Source organism: Cnephaeus nilssonii (assembly GCF_951640355.1).
Source record: "Cnephaeus nilssonii genome assembly, chromosome: 22".
Classification (NCBI taxonomy): Eukaryota; Metazoa; Chordata; class Mammalia; order Chiroptera; family Vespertilionidae; genus Cnephaeus; species Cnephaeus nilssonii.
This window is the reverse complement of record NC_137093.1, coordinates 11,735,466-11,749,475: the sequence shown is the minus strand read 5'-3', so window position 1 is coordinate 11,749,475 and position 14,010 is coordinate 11,735,466. Positions and strand designations below refer to the sequence as shown.

Sequence of the window (14,010 nt, the reverse complement as noted above, 5' to 3'; positions counted from 1 at the left end):
CAAAGCCCACCTTTGGGAATGCTTGGGCCCTTTCCCTTCCCACCCAGAGGAGAGAACCACACGCAAAGGCACCGGGACACTGGCTCCCCCCGGTTTTAGCCAGCATGGGCCAAGGGATCCGGCTAGTGGACTGGCCCCAGGCCCCCTCCATCGTCACACCCCAGAGGCGGTCTGCACCTCTCACCGCAGATGCAGCCGCAGCTCAGGCTGCTGTCTCCCCACGGTCACGCCGCAGCCCCGCAGGCATCAGCGGGGTGTCGTCCATTCAAGGAGGCCCTGCACGCCGCCCCCAGGCCCCTGGGCAGGTGCCGCCGAGCACGCGGCAAGGTCTTCAGAACGGAGCTCAGGGCCCAGGCCACCCGGGCCAAGGTCTGAGGAACAGAGGCCAGTGTTTGCAGAGCTGGGAATGGCACCTCCAGGCCTCCGGGAGGACAGCGCTTGCCCCTTCATCCTTTCCTTCCCCAAACAGCGCTCCTGCCATCTTTCAGTGAGCCAGGGCCCAGGGCCCAATCCCACTGCTGCCACCACCGTGCCGGGGTCGCCGAGCCCAGCCCGGGTTTGATGGTGGGCTGGGGAGCCAGCATACAGTCCTCCTCGTAGCTAAGGCGTATTGCAGCAAAAAACAAAACAAAACAAAAAACCACCACAGCGCCTGGCCGGCATAGCTCAGTGGTTGAGTGTTGACCTATGAACCAGGAGGTCAGGGTTCGATTCCCGGTCAGGGCACATGCCCGGGTTGAGGGCTTAATCCCCAGTGTGGGGCGAGCAGAAGGCAGCCGATCAATGCTTCTCTCTCATCATTGATGTTTCTCTCTCTCTCTCCCTCTCCCTTCCTCTCTGAAATCAATGAAAAATATTTTTTTAAAAACACACACACACAAATAAAAACCAGTAAAGCCGGCCTAGGGAACAGGCACAGGGGGGCCCGTCCAGAGGAAACCAGGGCAAGTGCTGAGGGTCCCCTCTCAGGCAGTCACACGGGACACACGGCATTCCTCCAGCAAGGGGTTGTGAAATCTGTAATACCTTAATAAAAAAACAAATAAAAAAAAAACAAATATGTACACATATAATACCTTAATTAAAAAATGGAAAAACAAACAAATATGTACACATATAATACCTTAATTTAAAAAATGGGGGAAAAAAAGGGGGGGTTGTGAAATGCCCTCTGCCAGGGACTCCTGAGCCCCAGAGCTCAGGGTTTTCATTGGACGCAGGTCTCATGGCACCCGCTGCACAGCATGCACTGCAATCCCAGACTCCCAGAGGGACGCAGGCGCTCAGCATCCAGCGCACCGCGTGTCCCAGTGGTCTAGGCCCAGGGATGCCCTCTGCCTCGGTGGAACCTGCTGGCCTGTGAGCTCCGCTCTGGCCCTCCTTTCTCTCTGGGTTTCTCAGTTGGAAACTTAGACCCGGGGCAGGGGGGTGCGATGGACGGAGGGCAGGCTGGTGCCAGGAGGGGCAGAGTAAGGAGGAGGGACCGCCTTGCCTGCCTCCAGCTCTGCCCAGGAAACAGAGAAAGGGCCTAGCCAGTTTGGCTTGTCGTGGCAGAAATCAGGCTGGCGGGAAGCGACAAACCATACACACTCGGAGGTTCAGAAAAGGACTGTTTGTCCCGCACGGTGCTGGCTCCGCGGGGTCACCTCCAGAGGCTGAGCCCCAAACAGCAGTGGGGCCTGGCCTTTTATCCCCGCCGCCCCTCCCCCCCACTGGCTCCTTTGTCTCTCATATATGGACTAAGCTTCTGGTCATTCAGGGAGCTTTCTAGTTTGGGTGGTTGACTGATGGTTAAGCGAGATTACAGGAATCAAGGATGTGGTCAGGAGATGAGCAAACAAGATCACAGGAACCAAGGATGTGGTCAGGGTAGGATGACCAGAAGAGAAATTTCCTTTCTCAGGCTCAGTGGTTGGAGCATTGGCCCTCGGACCGAAGGGTCTCGGGTTCGATTCCGGTCAAGGGCATGTTCCACGGTTGCAGGCTCAATCCCTGGCCCTGGTCGATCGGGCTGATCAGCTGGGCACGTGCGGGAGGCAACCCATGGATGTGTCTCTCTCACATTGAGGTTTCTCTCTCTGTCTCTCCCCTTCCCTTTCACTCTCCCTAAAAAAAAAAAAAAAAAAAAAAATTGATGGGGAAAAAAAATATCCTCGGGTGAGGATTTAAAAAATAACAACAACAGAAGAAAACCGAGAAAGGCAGGGAGGAGGGGTCTGGCGGTGGGACGGGCTCCCACGTCAGGAGCACACGGGCTGGACCTTGGACCTCTGCGCTCACCGGGCCCAGAGCTCGTGGGGAGGAGCCCAGCACGGGCTTGCTATTTGTCGGTTTTTCTCATCTGGAACATCGAAACGTTGTGCCAGGTGATCCTTGAGGTCATTACTAGCCAGGATGATCTGTTTCTCTGAGTGTTTTTGTGAAGACGATGTAGGACCTTTTGGGAGCCAAAAGGCAAGAGAGTCGTAGCCCAGTCATGGACAAAGTCGGTCGGTGTCCGGGCTGGAAAAAGCGTTTCCAGGCAACGACTTGGAATCGTCCCCCGGAGAGTTCATCAAGTCGGTTCCCTGCAGAGAAGGCTCAGCCACTCACACTCCATCCTCCGGGAAAGCGAGGCCTCCCCACCACCTGGAGATACTGAGAACCTGGGCCAGGGGCAGAGCCATAACCTCTATCCCCAGACTCAGGCTGTGGCAACACCAAGGCCCCACCCCATTCTCCATCAGCCCCCCCAAACTCCAAAGAAACACAACTAATCATAACCACCATTAACAAAGCCCCTGCTGTGCACCAGGTTCTCCTCAAAGACGTGGGCTCTATCGCACTTCATCCCCACCACACCGTTCACGCTCTCATTTTACAGATGGGGAGACGGAGGCTCAGAGGGGCTTGGTGTCTTCCATCAGTCACACAGGATGCAGCAGCTCCAGGGCTTGAACCCCACACCCGGGCCTCTAACCACTGTGGAATCCAATGGATGCAACCCTTTGACCCGAATGTGAACCCCACGCTTGTCCTGCAAATGGGGCTTCGGGACTACTTCCTGATCCCCCCTCCCACTCTCCCTGAACAAGAATTCTGGGGCCAGCACTGCACTCCAGCTGGCCTTGGCTTCTGAGCTTTAGGTTCTGGAGGGCAGAGGTCACAGTCCAAGCCCGTGGTCCTAGAAAGAATGTGCCCTTGGCTCCTTGCCCTGGCCACTGCCTAGTGGCCCTGGGCCAGTCACTCCCCCTCTCCAGACCTGGCGGCCCTGCCCTGTCCAGGGAGGCCACTGGATCGCAGGCTCCCAGGCCAACGAGCTTCCAGGCTTGGAATCAGCTCCTCCCCCTGCCCCCCAGGAAGACCAAGAGGCCAGAGGCGGGACCTGCTGGGTGTTAAATACCTCTGCCCAGCACTCCTCCCGGCCTCTTGTCCCAGTCTTCCCAGCAGGAAGCCCTGACCAAGACCCATCATGGTAAGTGCCTGCCCAGGGCCATGGCAGCCTCCCCAGGGGGCACGACCCGCAGGGAGACTTCCAGAAACACCGTGTGGCTGAATTTCCGAGCCTTACTGTCCTTTTCTTTCTTCTTAGACATCTTACACCAACAGAGGAGAGAAGGTAAGCAGAAGGGGAAATGTGGACCGGGGCCCGGGGAGACTGGGGTGTCAGCAAACCTCAGAAGAGGAATAAGGCCCTGGCCGGTGTGCTCAGTGGTTAGAGCACCTGCTCAGGCACCTAAGGGTTGCAGGCTAGATCCCCAGCCCTCGTCGGGGCGCTTGCGGGAGGCAACAACATTGATTTTCCTCTCTCCCTCTCTCTCTCTCTCTCTCTCTCTCTCTCTTTCTCTCTCTCTCTCTCCCTCCCTCCCCCCGCCACCTTCTTCCCTCCCTTTCTCTAAAAATCAATGGAGCCCAGGGCCAGCGTGGCTCAGTGGTTGAGTGTCGACCTATGAACCAGGGGGTCACGATTTGATTCCTGGTCAGGGCACATGCCCAGGTTGCGGGCTCGATCCCCGGTGTAGGGTGTGCAGGCGGCAGCCAATCAATGATTCCCTCTCATCATTGATGTTTCTATCTCTCTATCCCGCTCCCTTCCTCTCTGAAATCAATAAAAAATATATATTTTAAAAAAAATAAAAATAAAAATCAATGGAAAAAATATCCTCGGGCGAGGGTTGAAAAAAAGAAGAGGAATAAGCAGACGGGTTTGTGATGCCCAGGATGCTCTCTCAAGGTCACCTCTGGCCCCCAGACTGTGCTGGACTCAACCTCGCCTTCCTGAGAAAAATGTCTGCCTCTTCCTAAATTCCTGTCCATCTCTTGACCCTGCCTGGAAGTTCTTCCTAAGGTCCAGCTGAAATCTGTGCTGCTGTAGCATCAGCTATTTCCCTCTGTGAAAGCTGGGCAGGCCTCCTGAGGGCCTTCCCAATCCTGCCCCCCCCCCCCCCCAGGAGCCGAAGTTCTGCATGAGAAACCGGCTTTGCACCTTGGCAAGGCTGGAGGTCAAGGGGGCGGACCAGGGAGGTGACCCACCTCCAGGCACTCAGTCTCACCCCCTCTCTCCTTCTCAGCCCGAGAGAGGCCGATTCCTCCACTTCCACTCTGTGACCTTCTGGGTTGGCAATGCCAAGCAGGTAGAGGCCTGGGCGAGGCCCTGGAGTGGGCAGAGGGCGGGCAGGCGGGAGGGCCTCGGGGACCGGGGAGGACTCCAGCTGAGCCTGTGATTGGCCCCCGGGAGGGGAGGATCAGGGCCAGTGCTGGGACCGGCTGGAAGGACAGATACTCTGGGTCCTATTGACACAGTCAGGGCCGGACCCCAGCAGGAATCTTATCTGAGGTCAGGAGGGGTCAGAGGGCAGCCTTTCTCCCCAGGAGGGACTCTGCCCTGGGGCCATGGGGCCGAGCAGCTGAGGGGAATGGAGCTCTCGTGGGCCCCCGAGACGGCCCCTGGGCTCTCACAGCTGCTCTGTGATGCAGGCCGCGTCCTTCTACTGCAGCAAGATGGGCTTTAAGCCGCTCGCCTACAAGGGCCTGGAGACCGGGTCCAGGGAGGTGGTCAGCCACGTGGTCAAACAAGGGCAGGTGAGTCCCCCCGCCGGACTCCCACCCACCAGGAGGCCCACCCCTCTTCCTGCTGCTCTCTGAGCTCCCCGAGACTCTCGCGCCTTTGGGTGAGGTAGACCAGGAGGCCCTTTCTCCAAGCTGACCCAGGCCTCTTCCCGGGTGCCTGGCTTGTCGAGGGGAGCATGAGCTGCGTGCGGCCTCCCACCCCCACCCCGCCCTGACCCCTCCACCAGGCACCTCGGTACCACACGCAACAGGGACCTCCTTAGTTTCACCTCCTTCTCCGATGCGGGCCTCACGGATGTTCAGGAAAAACTGGCAGAGGCCTCAGGCCTCAGAGCGAGAAGACTGAGCCCCCGAGGCCCCCAGGGGTGGCTGGCACACGAGAAGCCCCAGTCCTTCAGGACCAGGGGATGCACTAAGGCAGAGCAGGGACTGCAACCCAGGGCCGGGCCCTGGCTGGGGGGCTACTCTGGTTCCTTTTGCCCCCACCAGGGGTGTCGGTGGCGAGCAGGGAGGAGGGGTGGGGGTCCCCAGGGCCACAGCTCACCCGCCTGCTCCTCTGTGTCCTAGATTGTGTTTGTTTTCTCCTCCGCTCTCAACCCCTGGAACAAAGGTGAGGGGACCCCCGAGGGGTTCGAGGTGCCAGGGGGCTGGAGACCTGGTATCATGGGTGGGGTCAGGGGTCAGGGGTCAGGGAGGGGGCCTCAGCCTAGAAGGAGATGGCGCCCAGCAGGCTGGGAGCACAGGTGAGGGGGCCGTGACTCCAACACCACCTCCACCCCCTGCGGCCACAGAGATGGGCGATCACCTGGTGAAACACGGGGACGGAGTGAAGGACATCGCGTTCGAGGTGGAAGACTGTGACTACATAGTGCAGGTGAGGCCCGGCCTCTGTCCCCACAGGGACCCGTCAGTCAGGCCTGGAGGACACCGCTGTGTTGAGGGACACACGCTTGACTTCCAGTGACGCTCTGGCCTAACTGCGTGTCCTCTCTCTGAGCCTCAGTTTCCACAACTATAAAATGAGGGTAACCACAGCACCCCTACCTCACTGAGCTCTCAAAGGGGCAATGAGATCACAGTGCCCATTTCTTCCTCTTTTTTTTTTTTTTTAAATTGATTTCAGAAAAGAAGGCAGAGGGAGAGGGAGATAGAAACATCAGTGATGAGAGGGAATCATTGATCAGCTGCCTCCTGCATGCCCCACACTGAGGATCGAGCCTGCAACCCGGGCATGTGCCCTGACCGGGAATTGAACCGTGACCTCCTGGTTCATAGGCCGACACTCAACCACTGAGCCACACCAGCCGGGCACAGTGGCCATTTCTTGAGCACGACTCTAGACCAAACCCTTCACTCGAGAGGCAGTTTAGAGGTTCAGATCCCAGATCCCAGAGGCAGACTGCCTGGGCCTGAATCTTACTTGCTGTGTGACCTCGGGCAAGTGGCTTAACTTCTCTGTGCCTCAATTTCCTCACCTATAAAATGGAGACAATAAGAGTACCTTTCGTATAATGTCACTGTGAGGATAAAAGAGGTTAATACCTACAGCAGTGCCTCACATGTGACAAGCATAGACACGCAGTAAGGTAGGTTTTGCTACATACATACATGAATTATGTGTGTAAGGCACCTGGCAGAGGTCTGACACATCATCGGTGCTCAGTTAATGCCAGCTCAGATTCTCCTTATGGAACCCCCCTTTTTACAGATGGGGAAACGGAGGGCTGGAGAGGGGAAAGGGCCACAGAGTGAGTTAGGAGAGCAGACAGACCCCCACCCCCACCCCCAACTGGGTTTGTCTCCCATAGAATCAACCCTGGGCCTGGGCCTCCGTTTCCCAATCTGCCAAACGGGCATGAGGCATGGGTACCAGGGCCAAGTGCAGAAGCTGGCCAGGGCTCTTGCCCGGGGCTGGACCCCGCAGAGGTGATCCAGCAGGAGCAGCCTGCAAGCGCTCCCGGAGGGTCCAGCCCTCACCACCTCGCCCCGCCCATCTCCCCTGCAGAAAGCCCGGCAACGGGGCGCCAAAATCATCCGGGAGCCCTGGGTGGAGCAAGATAAGTTTGGGAAGGTGAAGTTTGCTGTGCTGCAGACGGTGAGTAAACTTCGGTGCCCCCACCCTCCTGCCATCCGCACCCACTAAGATGCCGGGATCCCCCGCCCCCGCCCAGACTCCTCATGCCCCCTGCGTTTCAAAGCACAGCCTTCTCCCCGGAGTCTGATCACCTGTAGTGCCTGCCCAGGTGCAGAGGCCGATGAGCGCTACCTGCCACCCCCCTACCCCCACACACACACTTCCCTTCCTCCCCAGGGGGTGACGTCCTGGGGATGGAAGCTTCAGGCGGGGTCTGGGGAAGCCGCACCCCTGCGCGAGCTGTGTGACTTTGGGCAAATCACCTCACCTCTCTGTGGCCACATTTAAACGAGCAAGGACTGGGGTTGGACCCTCTGTGTGATCTGAGACGCACTGCTTAACCTTTGTGCGCCTCAGTTTCTTCACCTGTAAGCCCCCTAGGGTCAAGGTTAAATGAGGTCATGGGTGTACAGCCCTTAGCACAAGGGTGGCTGGCACAGACACTCAAGCAACGATCACCAAGTGTGTGTTCCGCACCTGTGTTATGGTCACACAGAGTCAACCACAGCCCTCCCTTCTCAGGATTAAACACACCTGAAAGATGGTTCCGATCGACAGCGCCTTCGGTGTGGTCTGATCCAACGCCCTCGCCATTCTTCACTTAGTCACAGCTGTCTGTGGCACCAGGCACTGACCTAGGTGCTGACGACATGGCGTTGAACAAGTGTCCCCGCCCTCGCAGACCCTCTGGTCTGTGGGACACACAGGGTCAAAGAAATCCCCTAATGACAGACGGCAAGTCATTTCAGAAAGAGGAAGTGACTTGTCCAAGAGCACACGGCAGGTTAGGATCCTCCCGGGCTGGGACCCGGGGCTGTGCTGGCGCCATGGAACTCGGCCTGGCCTCAGCGGGGAAGGGAGTGCAGGGGCTCAGCCAGCCTGTTTTCCGCCCGTAGTATGGGGACACGACGCACACCCTGGTGGAGAAGATGAACTACACCGGCTTCTTCCTGCCCGGGTTCGAGCCCACGACAAACAGGGACCCCGCACTCTCCAAGCTGTGAGTGCTCCTGGGACGGGGGCGGGGGGGGGGGAGGGGGGACAATGCTCCCCTCCTCTGGGCTTCTCTGCAGGGGTGGAGCGTTGCGAGCCTGCTGGGGAGCTCCTGAGGGTCCCCACGGGTGGCTTGGAGAGGCAGCACAGAGCCTAAGAACATGGGCTCTGGAACCAGCCGGCCTGGGTTCAAGTCCCAGCTCTGTCACTTCACAGCTACTTAACCTTGGCAAGTCACTTTATTTCTCTACACCTCAGTTTCTTCACCTGTAAAACGGGGCTAGTAAAGGCGTGTGAGCCGACACAAATAAGATGCCTGTAGTGGGTGCCACGCAACAGGGAGCTGTTATCGTCGCCGAGGAGCCAGAGGGAAGGAGAGCAGATTTAGGGAGTGACTTTCAGCCTTTAACCGAGTCCCTCTCCCAGGCCCCAGAGCAACCTCGAGGTCATCGACCACATCGTAGGGAACCAGCCCGATCAGGAGATGCTGTCCGCCTCGGATTGGTGAGTGCCTGGCCCAGGCCCTCCCCGCAAAGACCCGCGCCCCCATGTCCTTGTCCCAGGACACCAGCGTGGGGCCCAGAGCGCCAGGTGCTAGAAAGTTCGCTTGAGGCTTGTTCCCTGTAAAACCGTCCCCATGGAGACCAGAGGATTTAAGGCCCAAAGTGGCCCTGACCGGTTTGGCTCAGTGGATAGAGCATCGGCCTGCGGACTGAAGGGTCCCAGGTTCGATTCCGGTCAAGGGCATGTACCTTGGTTGCGGGCACATCCCCAGTAGGAGGTGTGCAGGAGGCAGCTGATCGATGTTTCTCACTCATCGATGTTTCTAACTCTCCATCCCTCTCCCTTCCTCTCTGTAAAAAAATCAATAAAATATATTTTGAAAAAAAGAAAAAAAAGGCCCAAAGTGACCCACAGGTGGAGGCTGGGAGGAAGCCTGCCCCCACCCAAGCAGCACCCTTGTGCAAATTAGGAGCAAGAGCCCTGCTCAAAGCACTTGCTGTGGAGGCTCTGCTTTACCATAAGGATCTGGTTACAGGACTGTACTCCCGCCCGACGGGAGACGGTCAGGACAAAGGTGCAAATCTGTGATGTGTGTGGCGGGAACGGCGCTCCTTCTCGGAGCGTGCTCAGGGAGCAGATTCTGGAAGGTGGGATAGGGGCCCGGCCCGTCCCAGAGCCGACGTGCCCGCCCGGCCACCCGCAGGTACCTGAATAACCTGCAGTTCCACCGCTTCTGGTCCGTGGACGACACGCAGGTGCACACGGAGTACAGCTCCCTGCGCTCCATCGTGGTGGCCAATTACGAGGAATCCATCAAGATGCCCATCAACGAGCCGGCGCCGGGCAGGAAGAAGTCCCAGATCCAGGTGGGGCCGGCCCGGGGGAGGAGAACGCAGGGAAGAGGTGTGAGGGCCCCGGTGGGGACGGGGCCAGTGACAGGGGTGTCCTGGTTGCCCTCCCGCAGGAATACGTGGACTACAACGGGGGCGCGGGGGTCCAGCACATCGCTCTCAAGACCCAAGACATCATCACCGCGGTGAGAGGCCCGCCCCTGGCCCTGGCCCACCTCTGACGCAGCTCCAGGGCCAATCCCTGCAAAAAGGAAAGCGGGGGGCAGTGCAGCCCCCCGTTCACCGGCCCCGAGGGCTGACGGAGCCCCTGCTGGTCCCTGCCCCTCGTGTGCAGGCACATTCTCAATCCGCAGAGTTCATCTCTCTTCAGAACCACATTCTGGGCCTTAGTCACAGCAGGTGCCAGAGTTAACAGGAAGCCTGCATTCTCTTCCCAGTTCTGCCAGGGACTTGCTGTGTTTCTCTGGGGGATTCAACCTCCCTCTCTGGGCTTTCGTTGTCTCACCTTGAAAAGGAGGATATTAGGTCCAGAGGGATTAGGTCCTTGGAGCCAAATTAAATATCCTTAGTCTACGGCTCCAGCCCCTGGGGAGGCTGGGCCCTCCCTATTCCTATTTTTTTTTTAATTTCTTTATTGATTAAGGTATTACATATGTGTCCTTATCCCTCCATTGCCCCCCACCTCCCCACTCATGCCCTCACCCCCCTGTTGTCTGTGTCCATTGGTTAGGCTTATATGCATGCATACAAGTCCTTTGATTGATCTCTATCCCTATACCTTCTATGGCTGTATGTGGCAGAGCGGCCAAGAGCCTGGCCTGTCCCATTCAAGCCCAGCCCAACCAAGAATTCACTGCGTGACTCTGGCAACTTCATTCATTCATTCATTCATTCACTTACTCCATAGATGTTTATTGAGGGCTGACTATGTGCTGGGTGCTGTTTTAGGTACTTGGGACCCATCTATGGAGGCAGAAAACGAAACAAGTCAAGTGCACGTGTTAGAAGGCATTGAGCGCTCTGGAGGAAAATACAGCAAGGCAGTGGGAGAGGGAGGGTGTAGGGCGCCACCATTTAAACAGGGCGGTCACGAAAGGCCTCCCTGAGAAGGGGACATTTGAGAATGCAGAGTTGGAAGGCCAGATTGGGAAGAAGCATGTGACTCTCTGGGGGAAAGCACCCCCGGCAGAAGGCACAGCCAGGGCAGAGGAAGGCTGGGGGAACAGCAAGACCATGTGGCTGGAACAGAGTGAGCAAAGGAGAGAGGGGCAGGAGCCAAGGTTAGCACGCTGGAGTGGGGGCAGATGGTGAGGACTTGCACTCTGAGGTGGGACACCCCGTGGGGCACGCAGAGCAGTGACGTGGCCGGCATTTTAATAAAGGCCCTCTGGTGATGACGTTGAGAATCAATGCCTCGGTTTCCCCGGCTATGACATGGGGACAATATCCTCCGAGTGCCTCAGGAGACCACGGTCAGGACGTCACGAGGCAGTGCGGGAGCTGGTATACCGTGAGCGCCACACATGCTATGACTGCTGCTCTCCTAAGGGGAGCCGCACGCCCCCGAGGAGGAAGGGGACGGGGTCGCAGCACACCCGGGCCGTTTGGGGGAGCCAGGACAGGGACCCTGCCTCCTCCTGGCCCGCACCTCCACCTGGCTAGGGATGTTGAGCCTGGCAGAGGAGGCTGACCTCGACCCCGTTCCAAAACAGATTCGCCACCTGAGGGAGAGGGGCATGGAGTTCCTGGATGTTCCGTCCACGTACTACAAACAGCTGCGGGAGAAGCTCAAGTCGGCCAAGATCCGGGTGAAGGAGAGCCTTGACGCCCTGGAGGTGAGGCTGGAGCGGCTCCTGGGTCAGCCCGCCTCACAAATGCTGTCCAAAGCCCTCCCCTGCCCCAGGCACCCAGACACGGAGGGAAGCCAGACCAGGCCCCTGCCGTCATGGGACTTGCATTCTGGTGGGGAAACAGGTGACAAGTACATTGCACGAACACCATCAGAGAGCGAGAGAGTCGGTACCGTGCAGAAAGTTAGAATAGCCTATGACAGAGCGTGACCTGGGGCCACGTCACAGGAGGTCGTCAGGGGGAAGCTTCTCTGAGGACGTGCCGTCTCCGTGAAATCTAGGTGCTGAGAAGGGGTTGGCCATGTGAAAGGCGGGGAGAGCAGTCCTGGCAGAGGGAAGAGCAGTGCAAAGGTCCTGAGGCAGGAGCTAGCTCCCGAGGAGCAGAAAGACTAGAGTGGATGAAAGGACGAACGGCCTAGGTCTCAGGGGTAGGCTATTTAGGACTTTGGATTTTGTTCTTCTGTGGCCAAAAATCATAGTAGCTTTTTTTGGGGGGGGGTTTCTAATCACTTTAGTAATATACTAGAGGCCCAGTGCACAAAATTCATGCACGGGTAGGATCCCTAGCGGCTGCCAGCTGCTGGCTGGGGCCTCCCTTCTCCTGGCTGCCTGCCGCCGGCCGGGGCCTCCCTTCGCACCCGCCTTGGCCTGGCACCTCCAGCTCACCTGCTCCACCATCCCACCACGGTCCGCTCTGACGGTCCTGTTCTGGTCCGGGCCCATCGGGCCAGCAACACCCGCTGCCAGTGCCGGGTCTCCGACGCTGGCCATGTTCTGCCCCGCCCCCTGGTGGTCAGTGCACGTCTAACTCCCTGTCTGTGGGGAAGATGGATTGTAAAGACACAAAAGCAGAAGCAGGGAGAACGCTGCGGAGGCTACTAGGTGGTCCAGGCCAGCCATGATGCAATTGGGGATCTCTCTAATTTTTACTTATTTATTTTGAGAGGATCTATTTTGAGCTGTCTGGAACTGTTGGAGACACAGGTCTTTTCTTGGCTTAGGGGGTGCAGGAGCCCCTTCCTATATGGACTTTCTAAGGACCCCAGGGTGCCAGGCTAGAGGAGCAGGTGGGCCTCCCGGTAATCCCGCCCTCTCTCTCCAACCTAGGAGCTGAAAATCCTGGTGGACTACGACGAGAACGGCTACCTCTTACAGATCTTCACCAAGCCCATGCAGGACCGGCCCACACTCTTCCTGGAGGTCATTCAGCGCCACAACCACCAGGTAGGGGGCGCCTGTCCCCAGCAAGCCCGAGGGGGCACGCAGGTTAGCCTGGTTGGCTTTCTTGGACTCGCAACTCACCTCCTCGCTCCTGCTGCAGGGTTTTGGAGCCGGCAACTTCAATGCGCTGTTCAAGGCTTTCGAGGAGGAGCAGAACTTGCGAGGCAACCTCACAGACATGGAGACCAACGGAGTGGTCCGGGGCATGTAGACCCCGCGAGTCCCGCCTGACCTGCCGAGGCCCCGCCCACCGGCCAGCGCACGGCGGGCCACGCCCCCTAGCCCTGGAACACGCCCACCCCAGTCTCGGAACAGCAAGCCCTTCTCTTACTGGCCATTCCCTCTAGATCCCGCCCACCAGCTCGTTGGGACCCGCCCCCCCCAGGGTTCCGCCCACCTCCTGACCACGCCCTCGTCTGCGGCCCAGGGTAATAAAGCGGACCGGGATCCAGTGCGGTGTCTTGGTGTCTGTGTGGGAGGCTAGAGCAGTGACGCCGTTTGGCCGCCAGGGGGCAGCAGCGCTGCAGGAGGCGTCCGGGTTAGGGGTTGGGTGCAGGCGCTTTGCTAACAGGACCGCGCGGTGGGTCACTCTGGAACCCGGGGGAGCAGAGGGCTTACACACTCTAGAAGGGAAGACAGTGTCGTTTGGTGAAGTGGTAAATGCTATCAAGAAAATAAGGCAGGGCCCCGCCGGCGTGGCTCAGTGGTTGAATGTTGACTTATGAACCAGGAGGTGAGGGTTCGATTCCCTGGGTGGGGTGTGCAGGAGGCAGCCGATCAATGATTATCTCTCATCATTGATGCTTCTAACTCTCCCTCTCCCTTCCTCTCTGAAATCAATAAAACTATATTAAAAAAGAAAAAGAAAGCAGGTGGTGCGACTGTGTGAAGGTGAAGCTGGAGGGGGGGTTCATTTCCATCAAAGGTGACATTTGGGGCCAGCGTGGGAAAATTTGGAAAAACAGCATCCCAGGAAGAGGGAACAGCAAGAGTAAAGGTCTGAGGGTCCGCACTTGGCAGCCTTCTCCTGTCTGGCGGCTTTCTGATCTCCAAAGATGAGCCCAAACTTCTGGGCACAGAGAGGGGAGGGTGTTAGCAAAGGGACTAAGGGGGAGCATTCTTGCTCTGCAACCATGGGACATGGTGTCTGGTCTGAGGTAGAACGGGTAGGAGGGATCTGACCCTCTTCCCTCAGTGCAGCTCCAGTCCCCACAGCCTCACTAGTTCACACTCAAGTGTGAATGACCCTTGCAAAAGAATGACGCAGTTGGGAGAGGAGCTACTAGTCCTAAAACTCTTGGAAGGACATTTTTCTTCAAAATCAGACACTCAACCCATTGAGCCACACTGGCCGGGCTCTAAAGTAAAATTTTTTAAAAATGGGTGGGGGGGCGAGTGGCCAGGGAGA

At 58.0% G+C, this 14,010-nt stretch overlaps 1 protein-coding gene across 1 annotated transcript; it reads left to right on the top strand.

The window, feature by feature from the left end:
• Window positions 1–3,067: 3,067 nt before the first annotated feature.
• On the top strand, window positions 3,068–13,111 carry HPD (4-hydroxyphenylpyruvate dioxygenase). Its single transcript, XM_079762231.1, has 14 exons — window positions 3,068–3,454; window positions 3,572–3,598; window positions 4,551–4,613; window positions 4,957–5,061; window positions 5,617–5,659; window positions 5,841–5,923; window positions 7,055–7,144; window positions 8,080–8,183; window positions 8,603–8,680; window positions 9,384–9,546; window positions 9,645–9,716; window positions 11,244–11,366; window positions 12,489–12,605; window positions 12,703–13,111. Exons 1-14 carry the CDS (start codon window positions 3,452–3,454, stop codon window positions 12,811–12,813), a joined length of 1,182 nt encoding a protein of 393 aa, XP_079618357.1. The 5' UTR covers window positions 3,068–3,451; the 3' UTR covers window positions 12,814–13,111.
• Window positions 13,112–14,010: the final 899 nt, after the last annotated feature.

Bases quoted from the DNA above. Each gene is read 5' to 3' on its own strand.
- HPD (XM_079762231.1), top strand. The intron at 8,681-9,383 runs GTGAGTGCCTGG...GGCCACCCGCAG, and splicing joins ATGCTGTCCGCCTCGGATTG to GTACCTGAATAACCTGCAGT. The intron at 11,367-12,488 runs GTGAGGCTGGAG...TCTCCAACCTAG, and splicing joins AGAGCCTTGACGCCCTGGAG to GAGCTGAAAATCCTGGTGGA.